Source organism: Dromiciops gliroides, chromosome 6 (genome assembly GCF_019393635.1).
Source record: "Dromiciops gliroides isolate mDroGli1 chromosome 6, mDroGli1.pri, whole genome shotgun sequence".
In the NCBI taxonomy this organism is placed as follows: Eukaryota; Metazoa; Chordata; class Mammalia; order Microbiotheria; family Microbiotheriidae; genus Dromiciops; species Dromiciops gliroides.
In genome coordinates this window covers 176,132,711-176,149,680 of record NC_057866.1, presented here as the reverse complement: position 1 = coordinate 176,149,680, position 16,970 = coordinate 176,132,711, and the positions used below count along the sequence as shown (strand labels likewise).

Here is a 16,970-nt window from a genome sequence, read left to right as displayed (position 1 = left end):
TCAGCCTCAGATGCCCACCAGCTGTATGACCCTAGGTAAGTCACTTAACACTATTTGCCTCAGTTTCCTCATCTGTAAAATGAACTGGAGAAAGAAATGGCAAACCACTCCAGTATCTTTGCCAAGAAAACTCCAAATGAGGTCACAAAGAGTTGGATGTGACTGAAAAACAACTAAACAATTAAGCTAGGGAAATAAAAAAGATATAATTCAGTATCAGGCACTAAAGATATATATATATATATATATACACACACACACACACACAGTTGGGGAATGGCTGGGAGGAAAAAGAAATTCAAATGTGGGAAGGAGGTAAGATCCATATAGAAAGAAATCACAACATAATATTATTATTTACAGTACTAGAAAAACAAAGGAAGTGGATAAAGACATCATTTCAAGAAGTCAGCCCTGAAAAGAAAACAACAACAAAAATCCACCAAGGTTTGGGTGGGACTGACTGGCACAGTATTATATTTTTTTTTTTTTAAGCTGGACCAGGATTTAGGAGATGATTTAAGCTCCCTTCCTACCTTATTTGAAAGACAAGGAAATTGAGGACCAGAGAGGCTAAGTGGCTTATTTACTTCAGGTCACATAGATAATGAGCAAGTAGGTGGAATGGAAAGAAAGAAGTAGAGTGTGTCACACTTGGGGGGACTAAGGGAAGTTCAGAAGGAACTCTGCCTAGCTCTATATCAGTTTGCAAGAAACAACAGGGTTAACATCTAAGACTTATATAACTTTTCCCTATTGTTTCTTATTTTAAACTGCTATATATTTCCCTGTAGTGATTAGTGGTTAAAAACCTTTAAGAAGTCTCAAGAAGGACTGTAGGCTGATTTTAGGGAGCGGAGCCAAGAGAGAAGACAAAACCCAGGTAAAACTAGACAGCAGATGAGGGAGGGTGGAAACAGTGGGGGGAAAAAACATGGAGAACAATAAGTGAGCCAAGATGAGGGGGACTTACTGGTAGAATAGAAGAACAACTTAGCCTTAGTAGGAAATAAAAGCAGCTCAATAAAGGTACCAACTTGTGAAGTTCAGATTTGAGAGCAAAAAGGGTGTTGAAAGAATATGACATATTCTTAAGTAGGTGGTCCTTGTAGGTATCAAAAATAAAATGTGGGGGGTGGGGGAAGATGAGGGAGAGATATTATTGGAGAAATTAAAGATCTAAGTGTGAATTAGCACATCCTTAATTGGATGCTCAATTAATGCATAAGGAACAGAATAAAAATGGGCATTTATATCCTGCTTTAAGGTTTGCCAAACACATCTAAACCTCACAAAAACCAGGTAAGCAAGTGGTACTATTGATATTATCTTCATTTATAGAAGTAGGAACTGACACTCAGCAAGGTGAGATGATTTGTCCAGCACTGCACAGCAAGTACATATCTGAAGCTGAATCTGAATCCAGGACTTCCCAAATTTCAGGTCCCATATTAAATCCCCTATGCTGCAATGTCCAATTTATCAATGACTCATTAAAAAATGGTCAACACAGAACCTGAAGGTTCAGAAGTAGAAAAAGGAAAGAAGCAAAAAAGAGACAAAATTGATTACAGGAGTTTACTCAAGGAGGGTAGACTTTTTGCTCAAGATTATTGCTCTCTCTTCCATTACCACCACCACCAATCACCGCCACTACCACCCAAAGACTCATTTTTCCTTTATTATACTACCAGAAACTCCAAAAATTCTTTTACTATAATAAGCACGATCTTTTAAAAAGTAAATAAATTGGGGAAGGAAGGAGTTAATGGGAAGGTCAATTGCCCATTATTGTGAATTATTTCATATCAGATCTATTTTAAAGCAAATGTATGTATATGCAATATATGCAGTAAATAGGAGATGGGGGCGTTACTTTTGAAAATTAAAAGAGAAAATAACAAGCCTAAATTGGGGTGCTAGAGGAAAGGGCTTAAAGAAATTACAAAGAGAGTAGATCCATGAAGACATGGGCTCAAGGAGGTGGGAGTGGGATGCAGAAAGAGAAGTGAGAGAATGCCAAAGACTAAGCTCTATTTTATAAGAAAAATTCTCCTCCTTCACTTGTTACATGGTTATCTGCTTTCAGAATCTAGAACTCAGTGGAATACAATTTAACTATATTGGAAATAAAATAGGTTTTTACTGGACTTCCCATTAACCTAGCAACCATTATTTAACAATGTTTATGTGAAAACCATGCTGAGTTCCAAACAAATCAACAAAGAAAGAGAAACCTAGAACTTACCAAAGGAAGAATGAAAGCTACAGGAGAGATGCAAGGATTTGGAGTCATGGGCCCTGGGTATGAAACCCAACTCTGAAATGTACCACATGTACAACCTTGGACAAATCATATATTGTTTCTGGGGCCCATGATCCTAATCAATAAAAATGGGGTGAGGAGCAGCAAAGTACCTTGCCTATAGCAGGCCCTTAATGCTGTTTGAACGGAATTAGAGGCACATTTGATTATGAACAATAATAAGTAGCTTCAACAGGTTTGTGACTACTGAAATAGATTTATTATTGAAAGTGATTCCAGCATAAGGGGTCACTGGGCAGGAGTATTCCACTGAGTTGATCAGATTGTTTTCAATTCTTAGATCACACTCACACAGTCAGGTGACATGTCCAACTACTCAATAAATAGCTATTAAGTGAAGTATTGTATAATGGAAAGAACACTGGTTTGGGAATCAGGAGACCTAACTTCAAATACTGGCTCTGGCACCCTAAGCAAGCCATTTATTAACTAACTGATTTCATTTCTCTAGACTTCAGGTTCCTCTCTGTGAAATGACACAGGGCTGGATTAATCAACCTTTGACTTCCCTTTCCTCCTGGCTCTCCATTGATCCTATAATCCTAAATTGGGCCCTGACCACTAGTTAAGAAAATAACTGCAAGAGAAAATTATGCACATCAATAACTTTACATGCAAAAACTTATCTATGTCTACAGTGTGTATGTATGTATATATAAACATTATTTTTCTTCAGGAAATTTCAGATTTAAGGACACACCCTCCTATGAAGGAGGGGAAAAAATTATAATCCAGAAGACTATTTTATTTACATAAATGCAACTGTTTTGTGCCAGAATGTGACTGTATAAATATATTCTCAAAGCTTTCCTGAAACAAGCAAAAGCAACCTAGTGCCCTAAAAATACAATGCTGATGAATCACTGACGATTCATGCTACTGTTATGCAAATGGATGAATCATATCTCAGCAACAAACACTGCCTTAAATACCTGGGAAATCTAAAAGGGTTGGAGAAATCTTTCAGTTTCTTATATTCATATATCAAGCATAAGCCCCAACTTCATCACACATAGTTTCTTGAAACAGTGGAATTAATTATTCCCATCAAAAATAGGATGTTATGGGGGCAGCTAGGTGGTGCAGTGGATAAAGCACGGGCCCTGGATTCAGGAGGACCTGAGTTCAAATCTGGCCTCAGACACTTGACACTTACTAGCTGTGTGACCCTGGGCAAGTCACTTAACCCCCATTGCCCCACCAAAAAAAAAAAAAGGAGTTTATGAAACCCTCTGTAACACAATATGGAGATTAAATGGCAAACGCTTAGTTTACATTTTACTAATAAAGCTCTACTATATAAAGCATTAATATAGAACTGCTATTTAAAAAATACCAGTACCTGTCTGTCAGTAGTGGTAAATACGGTGATATTTTTTTAATGTGAGTTTATGATCCTGTAAAGAATTAATTGTTATTTGAGGTTTTTATGACCCCATCTTTTGGGGAATTGGGGAATTTTTTTTTAAAAACCTCAGCACACGGGGGCAGCTAGGTGGCGCAGTGGATAAAGCACCAGCCCTGGAGTCAGGAGTACCTGGGTTCAAATCCGGCCTCAGACACTTAACACTTACTAGCTGTGTGACCCTGGGCAAGTCACTTGACCCCAATTGCCTCACTAAAAAAAAAAAAAAAACAAAAACAAAAACAAAAAACCTCAGCACACGCACTGGCCTCTGGGGCTCCACAAACAGCATGGTGCTCCACCCACTGGTTTTAGCCAATTGCCATGGTGCTGGCACCTCACGTTGTCACCACTCGCTGACGCCTACATGGGCCTGGCAAAATTATAATGATTGGAAGCCTAGTGAGGGCAGTCATGTGACTGTCAGAGTGGCCAGCCAATTGGCTGGGGGCTGTCTGGGGTCTGCTGGGAAGAAGGGAGGAGATTCGCCATTCTAGCTTGAAGCTGGAAGGTGACAGGACACTGCTGTGTATTCTCAGCTGATTCCTTGGTGGTTGTGTTGTTCAGGTTCTATAATTTCCCTTTCCCCATTTTATTTCCTTTTCCTTGATCCTACTGATCCTGTTTGTGTGTTGTTTTTTTTAAGTTTGTTCTTGTTAAATAAATCCTGCTCTGTTTTAAGAGAGGCTGCCGGTCTTGGTTCTTGCCCCAATATTGTGGCAAGCCATCTAGCTAATACTCCCCAATTAAAAATTGGTCCCCATAATACATTTTGAGAAGCTACAACTGATAGAAATATAAATTAAAGGAAGAAAATTTCTTAATAATTAGAACTATCAAAAAATGGAATAGGGCTACCTCAAGAGGTGGTGAGCTGTCCCTCACCTAGAGGTCTTCAAGTGAAGGCAGAGCAACGACTCTGTGTCAGACATGTTATAAAAAGATATTTTTTGTTTAGATATGGGTTCGATTACATAGGTTCTGAAATCTACATATTCCATGGCTTTTTTAAGATTGATTTTCTCTATTAGAAGAAGATAATCTTCAGGTTAAAAGCATAGCTTAGGGGGGCAGCTAGGTGGATAAAGCACCAGCCCTGAATTCAGGAGAACCTGAGTTCAAATCCAGCCTCAGACACTAGCTGTGTGACCCTGGGCAAGTCACTTAACCCTCGTTGCCCCGCAAAAATAAAATGGTAAAGCTGTATGGCCTGGGGGGAAAAAAAGCAGCATAGCTTAGGTTAGGCTAAAAGGTTAGGTCAGGTTAACCTTGAGTGCTGTGCTAAGTGCTGTCCAGTGCCTCACTGTTTCATTGAGATATCATTCCAATTTCTGCTTTCCATGTTTTGATTGTTTCTCACACCTGGGATGGCCTCATTTCTATCCTCCATCCAAACCCTGCCCATCCTTTATAATCCAAATCAAGCACTATCTACTCCAAGAAACTTGAGTCATTGTCATATTTGTTGATTTCCCAATTCATGCTACAGCAATTCTGAACTGCACCATAACATTTAGTGCTACAGTTGCTGTAACATGAATTTGCCGCCTCTCCTCTACTTTTTCACATATAGACTCCTCCTCTCAACTAGACTGCGAATGCCTCTTAAAGAACACCGTGTTTAATGGTGTTTCTGTACAGCAGTTCTTAGATCAGTGATTTAGGACTCATTGAGCAACTGAATTCTTGCTAGTTAAACGAAAGTAACTGATAAAATTCCTTTTCGCCAGATTTCATCATTCAATCTAAATCTACTTTCATTATTTCCTGGCCCAGGACTGGGGGATGGGGGGGAGGGGTGTTATAGTGAGAAATAAACATGAGGTCTTTTGTTTTTGTTTTATTTTGTTTTGATGGGGAAGGATCACAGCTACAGTCATCCTCATGAGGGATCTCCCTCCACTGACACAGCAACACTGATACCAGCAATTTATTAGTTTTCTAGAACTGCCAGACAATAATAGAACATGAATTTTTCACCTTTTTGTATGTGTCACAAATCTCTTTTGGCAGTCTGCTGATACCTATGGACCTCTTCTTAGAATAATATTTTTAAATGCATAAAAACATGGGATTACGAAGGGAACAAATTATTTTGAAATAGTTATCAACTTTTTTTTATTTAAAAAACAAAAAAGGTCATACACTCTAAATTACAAACTTTTGTACTAATGGTTAAGTGATTTGACCACAGTCAGAGTCAATATGAATCAGAGACAGGAAGAACTGAGGTCTTTCTGACTCCAAGGCTAGTTCCCTATCTATTACTCTATTCTGCCTCTTGTGAAATAACATGTGTGTGTGTTTGTTTAAATCACTTGGTTATTACTTAAAAAATAGAAAACAGAAATGGAGATTTTTAGCACTAGATAAATTCTTGGTTATTTATATTTAATCTCATCTTCCCCCACACCTGTCCTTCACTTTCCATTCCTCCTCTGCTTTTCTTCACACTAATCTGCATGTAATGTCTGAGATGAATAGAGATCTTGTCATTTTTCAGTCATCTCCATTAAGTAAAACAGTTTAATTTCAAAGTTTTTAATGCTTTAGTAATTCAAATACTGAACCAATTAAGAACAAACTCCCACTCTGACCACAATTTCAAATATAGTGATCTTTCCTCTTTCCCCAAAGACTAAGGAAAATAAGTTGTACTCTTCTCCATGATCATTTGCTTATTTTGGAAGGGGGAAAAAAAAGACCAGAATAGGATTGAGGGGAATTTACAATTGTACTTTGGTAATCCTGAAAAAGCAATGAAAAGTAACAAATTGTTTTTTCTGCCTTTGCAGAAACAAAAGCTTTCACTAGCTCATTAGATATGTTTACTTTCCTCTAACCAAAGTATATTAAGTATTGAATGTATAGTATATTACTATTCCTGAAAAGATTCATATAAATCAAATCTGGGTAAGTGAATAATTTAAAAACCATGATAATTGGTACCACCTCCCTGTCATGTCACAGAAAAGGTGCTTGGGAATCAGGAGACCTGGGTTCAAGCATCAGTTCCACTTAAGTAGATGCAGATAATATTTACATTCCTTACCCAACAAAGAGCTTTGTAAACCATAAAGGGTTATATCAATGTATTATTATTTGGAGGAATCTTTATAAAGAGATCTCTGCCAGGGGCAGGGTAACACGTGCTTGAAGTCCCTGTTCCTAGGAAGGGTAACTCAGGTGAATAGACCAAGGTCAGGAGTTCTGAACTGCATTTGGGCCTCAGTACTGGACCTGCAGGGTGAGTCCCCTAGTACAGAGGGCCATCAGGAAAGGCAGAACAGGTTAAAGTTTCCATGCTATTCAGTAATGGGGTCAGGCCCACTAGGCCATGAGTAGGACAGACAGACATAAACTTCCAGTGTAATATGAATGATCTGTTTTGAAAATTCAGATTTGCATGTCAATCTGTATATTTTATGTGTAGACAATATTTGACTCTTACAAACACAAAAAAGTGTGATATCAATTGCTCAAATCTAACCTGCAGAAGGACACAAGTCATCAAACTGAACTTGGAATCAAGAATAAAATCCTTACTCCCCACACACTGAACATAATTCTATAGGGGTCTAGAGGGAGTAGAAATTCTGAGAATGTAAAACAACAACTGCTCTTAGGATGAATCAATATTTGCAACTTATTTTTACACCCTCCATTGTACTTCAAGTCCACATTTTTTCCTTTTGAGAAAAAATTCAGGCCATAAGGAACTATCTACATTAATCTACAGTTTTCTGACTCCAAAGAGACAGTGTTCTCTATGGTACCAAAATGTTTCCTAGAGAGTAAGCAGTGATGCCAAGATTTGAACACAAATCCTCTGCTGCCACAGTGGATAGAACTCCAGGAGTCAGGAAGACTTAGCTTACTGAGTTCAAGTCCAACTTCAGACATTTATTAGCTGCGTGTCCCTGGGCAAGTCACTTAATCGTGTTTGCCTGAGTTCTCTCATCTGTAAAATGAGTTGCAGAAAGAAATGGCAAACCAGGGCAGCTAGGTGGCGCAGTGGGTAAAGCACCAGCCCTGGATTCAGGATGACCTGAGTTCAAGTCCAATCTCAGACAGTAGCTGTGTGACCCTGGGCAAGTCACTTAACCCTCATTGCCCTGCATACTTGCCCCCCCCCCCCCCCGCCAAAAGGCAAAGCCTTCCAATGTCTTTGCCAAGAAAGCCCTAAATGCAGTCATGAAAAGTTGGACGTGACTAAAATCAACTGAATTAATGAACAAACTTCTTAACTCCAGATCCAGTACTACCATGCCATGCTGTCTCAAATCATTAAACTTAAGGGAACAAAAACAAAAAAAACCCAAAAAAACCCCAACCTTTTCTTTTTTGGTGAATGGTTTTAATTCGATGCCACAATTTCAAATAAAAGTTTTTCTCCCAATTAGTAGGCACCCACAATAATTTGCCAGAAGGTCACAAAGGCAAGAACTGACAGTCACAATTTGAACTTAGGTCCCTTGACTCTCAATCCAGTGCTAGTGGATGTCCAGTTTCGTCTTTTAAAAAGGGATGGACTTGAAGTAAAAGCAAGCACCTTTTAAAAAACAAAGAGCAAAGAACAAATTCCAAAAACATAAGGCTGCATCTACTATTAGTTGCAATTACTATTGCATGCCCTTCCCACCCCCCCAAAAAAAAACCTGGTTTCAATGAAAATACTAGGTGGTAATTTATTTCTGAATTTGTTTAAGTTTGCCATATAAAAACAATCACCAGCTATGGAGATGAAAACTGTCAATAATTATCACTCATTTGGAAAGCAAATTTACCCCCCTAAAGTCCTTATAAATATCACTGAGGAAATATGCCCAGAGCACTTCAAAGTTTGGCATACCAACTGTTGACAGTTATACCATGGATTTTAAAGTCACCCTCTTTTCTTAACATGTTAAACAATTTTTCTTTCCTATAGCATCCTGAAAATATTCCTCCTACTTTCCCTTCATTGCTGTCCTGATGATTTGTATTCCAGCAAAATCTTAGGCCATCTGTCCCCTCCTTTTTTAAGTTAAGCATCTTAAAAAGAAGTGTTGTTCTTCATGCAATTTCTTTCTCTAATGGCTAAGCAATTAATCCATTAGATAAATATATTTTCTGCAAAATCATATTTTGAAAAAAAAACAAAAACAATTCCTACCATGTGAACTCAGGTTGGTATCTAGGAGTGTTAACTGAGAAAGAGTTCAATTCCCAGCTTCTTGCTTTCCAGATCAGCTGGGATTAGTGGTATAGCTGAGGCAATCCCTACAGAGAGGAAGGAGTTCCTGGCATCACTAGAAGTCAACCTCTCTGACCAATTATGGAATATTTTTGATGAGCTCCAAAGGGAGCATACTAACTAGTTGACCTCAGCTGCAAAAATGCTCAGTATAATATAGTGCTAGGAAAATGAGGGGGCAGAGTCGAGGGAAATAGAATCCTTTGGGATCTTATAGGGAGAGGGAATAGTTAAGGACACTTTCATGCAAATCATATATAGACATAGTTTTAAGTTACTTAAAAACAAAGCTCACAAAAGTATTGCTTTGTTTATTTTCACATTCATTTCTCAATTGTCTCAATTTGAAAAGTAATAAATATCACTTGTGTATTTCTACACATGCCATACAAAAATCCAACATCATATCTACAGACAAGTCCCCAAATTACATAGCATGACAGGTAGAGCCAGAACTTTTTCTAATGCATTTCCAGATTCCTTAATGGAAAGGAAACAGCATTTATTCAGTCCATGGCTAGGCCTTGAACTCCAAACTCCATTAAGAGCAAATGAAAGTAATAATGGTTTCTGACATAATGCATTTCAAAAAGATTTCCCCCAGTCTCTCACTTCTCTTATAGTGGAAAACGCATAAATTATGATTTCCTGGTGAAACATATGCTTAATTTCAATAAAAACAATAGTCTACACCCAGTTACCTACACCACTCAGTCAATATATGACATCAAAAACTGTTTAACGGTTTAGATAATAAATACTTCTCCATGATATATGCAACCAGATCACAAGAGTCACTAAAATTTCATAGTAGATGACTTGCACGGATAAGTACATCTTACAGTGGGCTGAATTATACAATGGCAGAGCCCCTTCTGACCTCAGGATATTATTATACTAAGCATTTATTGAGCTCTCATTCAATAAACTATTTTATACATAGTATACTTGGCACTGTCTCCTTGACTCTTGTATATTCCTAAATTTCAAGACTGAACGATACTGATTGTATGGAACAATAGAGACACAATATTTCTCACCAGTTATCGGTACTCCTGTAAAAGTGCCATTTGATATGGTCAATCTCCTGGTAGTCATTCCTGATCCTGACCCCTCCTAATTGTTAGCAATTTTGCCCCTCCCCAGATGACTGATTACAGCAGTAGCAATATCAGCAAATAGCTGATTGCTATAGACCTGACTGCTATAACACAAGCAAAAGTGTGTAGAAGGGGAAAAAAAGAAGAAGACCCAGAACAGAGACTTGGCGGGGGGGGGGGGGGTCACCCAGAGTTAGTGGATATGACCTGGATGAAGATCTCACAAAAGAGACAGAGAAGAAATGGTCATACCAATAGGAGAATCAGTGTCTCAAAAACAAAGACAGAAGTCAGTATCAAGGAAGACTGAAAAAAGGTCAAGAAGGATGAGGATTGAGAAAGCTATTCGATGTGGCCACCAGAAGATCATTGCTAACTTTGGGTAGAGCAGTTACAGTTGAATGATGAAGTCCTAGAAGGAGTTAAGATAAAGAAAGAAAAGGAAGTGGAGACATCTAGTGTAGGTGGCCTTCTCAAGGAATGTAACCATGAAAGAGAGGAAGGATGTAGGATAATAGCTAGTGGGAATGGAAAGATCAAATGATAATTTTTTTAAAGATGGAAAGAAATGGCCATGGTTGTAGGTAGTAGGGAAGTAACCAGCAGACAAGAGGAACCTGAAGATTAATGAAAAAGTAGGGATGATGTAGGGGGCAGTCAGTAAAAATAGCATGTGCTGAAGAATTTTCAGATATATTGAAATGAAAGAGGATATGAAGACGTAAGAAGAATATTCCTTATAAGAGGGCCTAATTAATAAAGAAGATTCTTAGCATAATTACTAGCAAGATGAAGACAGGTCTTCCAAGGACTTAAAAGAAAAAGCCAATTTTCCTAGGCTGGCATTTAAGGGCACATTAATTCAATGTACATTATTGCAGGTAGAAAACTAAATCCCACCCTCCTCCACCTTTTCATTTGGCCCTAAATATCATCATAATTTCTATCCATTCCAAACTACTCCAAATTTTCTATATCTTGAATCTTGTTCTCTAATGCTCCAGTAATCATTTCATTATACAAGGTATTCACAAAAATCTATGTGCAGTTTTGAGTTATTGAAACATCACTAAAACTGTTAGGACACCTCACATATTAAAACACTATAAGAGATACAAAATTTGTCTCTAATGATGAATATATAAGTAATAAAAGAATAGAATAACAAGTAATAAAAGATAATAATCAACAAAAATAGTAAGTAATAAAATAATAGGATAAGTTAAAATAATCATATAATGAGCACTTAGAATGAGCAATAAAATAGCATAAATTATTTTACATAATAAGTTTTGACACATTTATCTAAAACCAAGGGGTTTGGGTTTTTTGGGACACATTTATATAAAACCAGTTTTCATTTACTGAGAGAACTGTAAATATAACCCCAATTCCTCAGGGCATCTACTCTAAACAGCAAATGGCTCATGAAATCTATCAATGCTATGTCAACCTGGAAATTTGGAACCTATGTTCCTTTAGCCCTGTTTCTCAACCAATATTACTAACTTTAAAATGATTGAGAAGAAAATAGTTGTACCAAATATTGCGTGTCTGACTGCCTAAAGGCAGTTGATGATATTCGTTCCTGCCTACTTAAGGAAAGGTCAGGATCATGGGGGCAGTGGGTAGATTTGTAAATTTGGGGCAAGGAATTAGCTGTCTCACACAGCGCTCTAACATTTCTCAAATTAGATAAGTGGATCAAACTCAGCACATCTAACATTAAACTAATCTTCTTTCACTTATTGACTCTCCTTTCTAACTTCTTCCTTTCTGTTAATTGATGACATTGTCATCCCCTTAAAGTATTTCTTGGAGTTCTCTCTAGAGTCAGGTCTCCTAACTTTGGGAATAGTTTAAAAAATATTCTGATAATATAGAATTGTTTTCTTTAGAAGTCCTGAGTTTCATTTTATGCATTTAAAAACATCACTTTGAGAAGTGGTCCATGGTTTGCACCAAACTGCTAAAGGAGTCCCTGACTCAACAGGGTTAAGAATCCATGCTCTAGAGAATAAGTCATTGCAACAATAAAAACCACAATAATATTAGCAGCTAACATCTAAATAGCCCTTTACAGTTTGCAAATTCCTCATCTCTTCCCTGCAAAGTTGAGAGGTAAGCAATGAGTTTTTGCAGATAAAGAAGACAAGGTTCAGAGAAATTAAGTGATTTGTCTAAGGTCACAAAGTCAGCACTTAAACAGAAGACTAGATTCCAAGTTCAGTGACCTTTACCTGCCACCATGTATGCTTTCCCTTGAGCCCTGCCACAGTCTGCTACTGTTTTATAATACACTTTTCTAAAACAACATTGCCTCATGCTATTACATTCAAGAGTCTGCCAGCATCTTCCTCTGCACAAAATGTGGACAAAGGAGACATCGTAACCTAGTCAACCAGATTTATGTTAAGCAAAATCACCCCGACATTAATCAAAGTAGGGATATGGAACACTAAAGAAGAAACATCAGTCACAGCTAGTTTAATTTCATGAGTTGATGCTACTCAACCACTTCTTTCAGATGGAAACAAACAAAGGTGACTTTGAATATAAAGTCAGCAGAATAAAGTAATTTCAAGTACCCAAAGGTAAATTTCTAGATCACTATAAATACAACTTCAGTAAAATCAACTCTCTTGCACCCTTTTAAGCATTACGAAAGCAAAACTAAGTGTAATATGATACTAGCTGAGTTGGAAATACAGAATTATGGAAATATAGAATTATGTGGAAAATCCACAGAGCTATAAAACTCCCTTCTATGGAAGGAATTTTTAAAAGCAAAAATATCATAAAAATGAGTTGTGTTCATTTTCTTGTGCTCTCACCCTCTTGCAATTACTCTATATATTTTGCTTTTACTTCTCTGAGTATATGTTGTATCCCCCTCAGTAGAATACATATATGTTCCTTCAAGTTGGGGAAATTTTTGGTTTCTTGTCTTTGTATTACCACAATCAACTTTGTACAATGCCTTGAAAATAGCAGGTGATAAAATATTTCTTGAATTGAATTGTTGCTTCAATATTTCTATACCTAAATAACTACCAACCAAATCTTTGTAATTGTCATTTTGTGTTTGCTATAAAGAGAGGCTCAGATCTGGGATTTCAGTTGTGTTGAGTGATTTCTGGAGGTCCATCCAATTGGTGTATTTCAAAGGTAGGTCACAGGGCAGCTAGGTGGCAAAATGGATAAAGCACTGGCCCTGGATTCAGGAGGACCTGAGTTCAAATCCAGCCTCAGACACTAGACACTTACTAGCTGTGTGACCCTAGGCAAGTCACAATCCTCATTGCCTCACAAAAAAAAAATTTTAATAAAATATAAATTAAAGAATCAAAGGTACATCACAAACCCAAAGCCTTCTGATTCCAAGGTCAGTGCTCAATCTACTGTATTATTCTTCTCTCTCCTATCATTCAAACATATATAGATATAGATATACATATATGTATACACATACATATGCATATATACACACACACACACACACATACAAAAATCATGCAAGTAAATGTCTATATTTTCTGCAAAATTCCCAGGCAAAAATGAGTTTGCTTCCTTACTTAGCAATAACTTTTTCAATAATCCTTTAAAAAGAACCATAAAGATTCACCTTACAAGCAAGTATTACTTCTAGGAAGATAGGGTATGACACAACGGACACTAAGCTTGGAAAGCAAGAAGGCTGCTTTGTATTGTATTACTCAACCATTCTCCTTCTTGACATATCTCATCTACCTTAGATAATCATGGGAAGGATCACTGAGAACATGTGTGAAACTACTCTACTAATACAAGGTATCACAATATAACACAGAAGTGCAGAGCTGAAAGGATTAATGGAGATCTTCAGATTCAATCCCTTCATGACTATACTAACAAACCTTTCTCCCAGGTGGGAAGTTTCTTCCATGTTTCCATTCCCAGAACTTTATGAAAGTTCTAAAGTCAAGACAGTCAAATTTAACTCCAGGGATTAAAAAACTGCCAAGTACACAATGAGATAAAGAAAGGCAGAGAGACCCATAGATGAGTGTCCAATGTTTCATCAATCATCAGAAATACAAAAAGGATAGACAAAGTGGGATACAGGTCAGTAATGAAAGAAGACAATAAATTTCTTGATAATATACACATGATTGAACTCGAGTTACTTGAAAGAACCTTACTATGTTTTTCTCTGTCTATTAGTTTTATAGATCAGAACATCCCAGGAAGCCACAGAAGAGGTACCTGACCCTAAAGTTCTGCTTAAGAGAGCATCTGTCCCCCTGACTAGTGCTGAACTTCTCTTCTCTAAAGAGGCAAGCAACGCATTTGCAAGGGGTTTGTTAAATTTGTATTTGCAACACACTAACAAAACAGCTTTTTGAGTTACCGGGTTAGAAGGGAAGCAGGAGAGTATTGGGGAGGGGGGGGAGGGGGAGATTATGAAAAAACAGGAGAAGATGCAAACTTGAGAGTAGATGGCTAGATTGGGAGAGGGAGGTTACATAACATTTTAAAACTGGAGAGAATATTGTACCTCAAATCAAGCATTTTCATTTCTTAGAATGACAAATAAATACCTTCAACCTGAATCTTTTGTGACATGAAATATTACATACTAATATCACGATGAACACTTTTTTCATGAAAACTTTTCTTTCTTTGGATCAGGTTGGGGGTGAGAGGAGGTGGGGAGAGTTCTTAGTTTTAATTCCATATTAAACATTTTCATTTGGAGAATAAAATCGTAGCTTTAATATCTGGTAAGTACTTAAATTTCACTGTAAGGCAACATTAAAATGCTAGAATTCTGAGATGCCTAATATCAGGCTTCAGCTAAATTCTTGCATGATTACATAACACTGCTAATTTTTTTTAAGAAAAAGGATTTCTCTTTCTCCCATCCTCCAACACCACTATATTTTATATTCTTTAGTATCTTTTAGGTATTGATGCTTTCAAAACACTTCCCATCTGAACTCTACTATCTATAATCCTGGGTTCTTCTCTTACAGGAAGTAAGATTTGTGAAAATAGATCCATGCCTACAATTTAACCTGATTCTCCTACCCTGGATCATTTTCTCTTTCAGCAACTAAACTGTCTAAGATCAAACTGAGACTATGCACCAGAAATACAAAATGAGGGGACTCGGCCTATACTGTCTGTGATATTTAGTAACAAATCACACTATATCTCCATGGAACCACACAATGCCAAACATCTGTAATGTGAAAATTGTAATCCATCACCCACCCAGATGTTTCTCAGTAGCCAGATGTTTAACATCCTGTGGACACAACATTCAAATGAATGACTAAATTTTTCACTTTGTGGAAAGCCAATTTGGTATCTCAGAAATATATACTTTATTGCATTTTAGAAAAATAAATTTTTGAATCTATAAAGATAATCCTTTACAACTTCCATAAGCACATCCCAACAAGAGGATTACAGAACTAGAAAAACAAATACTCAAGTTGTATAGTTATGTTTAACAAAAGCATCCATTTCAGAGAATGCCAGCTAAAATTTCCTCTAGTTGATTCAAAATCTGGCAGAAACCCAACATTTATTTACTTAAGCTACATAATAGCTTTTCACATGAGGGGAAAATAAAAAGCAAAAGACCAAACCGAAAAAGATAGAAAAGGTATAAAGCTCTCTAAATTCCATATAAGCAAAGTGCATTTGTAGTTATAGCAGATCAAAGGCTAACTGAAGAAAATAACCATGTTCATATATGATGTGTTTTAGAAGGAACAGTTATTTTTCACGAAATATTTTATAAGAACTGCAATTTTGTAGCTAAAACTGCATGTACAGTGAAGAGGCTGAGAACTCCCACCTCCTGAGCTTTTCAAGTCTTAGTCTTAAGAGAAAAGCATTTGCATGCCCCTTAATCACAATTTTAAATCCCCAAAGCCAGATAGCAATGGAAAAACACCACATATGAGGACACATTAAGATGGCACGTATAAATATGACACAAAATTGCATGCTTTCCTAAACGACTCTAAGTTCTGAAAGGATAAAGGTATTTCTACCTCGCCTATTTCTCTCAGTGAAGGCTACCTAAAAATCACGGCCTTAGGAAGAAATAGAATACATACCATGATAAAGTCTCTTTCCTTTGGAAAGGCAAGAAGAACAGATTTAAATTAAGACTTGGTGTATAAAAGCTGAAAGCATAGAATTTGTATCCACATAATGAACTGATGTCTCCTCTAAAGACGTCAGATTGCTGTTCAGCTAAACCATCTAAAAATACCTCCTTGCAAACACACACACACACACACACACACACACACACACACACACACACACAAAATGAGTACAAAGAGGGTTCTTACTAAGCAGCTCGACTTGCACAAAATTACTTAATAAATGATAGGTTTTTTAAAAATGTACTTAGCAAAAAAAAAAAAAAATTGCCAGAAATTTTATCCATCTCTTGTGATCTTTTATGAACTGTTTTATAAACAGAAAAGTACAAAGAGATAATTCCTTATTAATATTCTTAACATGAAAATATAACAGTTCTGAAAAGCCATCCAAGTGAAGATTATACTTTATAGAACCATTGGTAAGACAGGGAAACAGCAAAAATTAAATGAAAAACCTTGCCTTTCCCATAATGTCTCCAGGCCTACTGTGTTATACAAGGAAGAAATGGTTCCTCCACCACCGTCTTCCAGTTTTTTGCTTTCCTTAGGAAAACCAACAGTGAAATCCCAAAGGATTTTATTTCCAGTGTTTGGAAAAGCACCTGGGTGCCCAAGAAAAGTCCTTTAATGGACACTGAAAATAAATGAGATTTATCATTTGGTCATTTCAGTATCAGAATATAATGGCACTACAGATCAAATCTTCTGAGAAACCAGCTCAAATTAGCAACTCTTC

General features: G+C 36.9%; 1 protein-coding gene across 11 annotated transcripts in view; it reads right to left on the bottom strand.

Annotated features, from left to right (window-relative positions):
- RAPGEF2 (Rap guanine nucleotide exchange factor 2) overlaps positions 1–16,970 on the bottom strand; it is a 341,360-nt gene that overhangs the window by 82,940 nt on the left and 241,450 nt on the right. Inside the window, exon 1 of one of the 11 annotated variants that reach the window (XM_043970289.1) lies at positions 16,181–16,302. The exons of the other annotated variants lie outside the window; for them this stretch is intronic. Within the exon in view, the coding sequence (XP_043826224.1) occupies positions 16,181–16,183 (3 nt within the window). The 5' untranslated portion in view covers positions 16,184–16,302. Of the gene's footprint in view, positions 1–16,180; positions 16,303–16,970 lie in introns of those variants that run through there. 11 annotated transcript variants of the gene reach the window in all.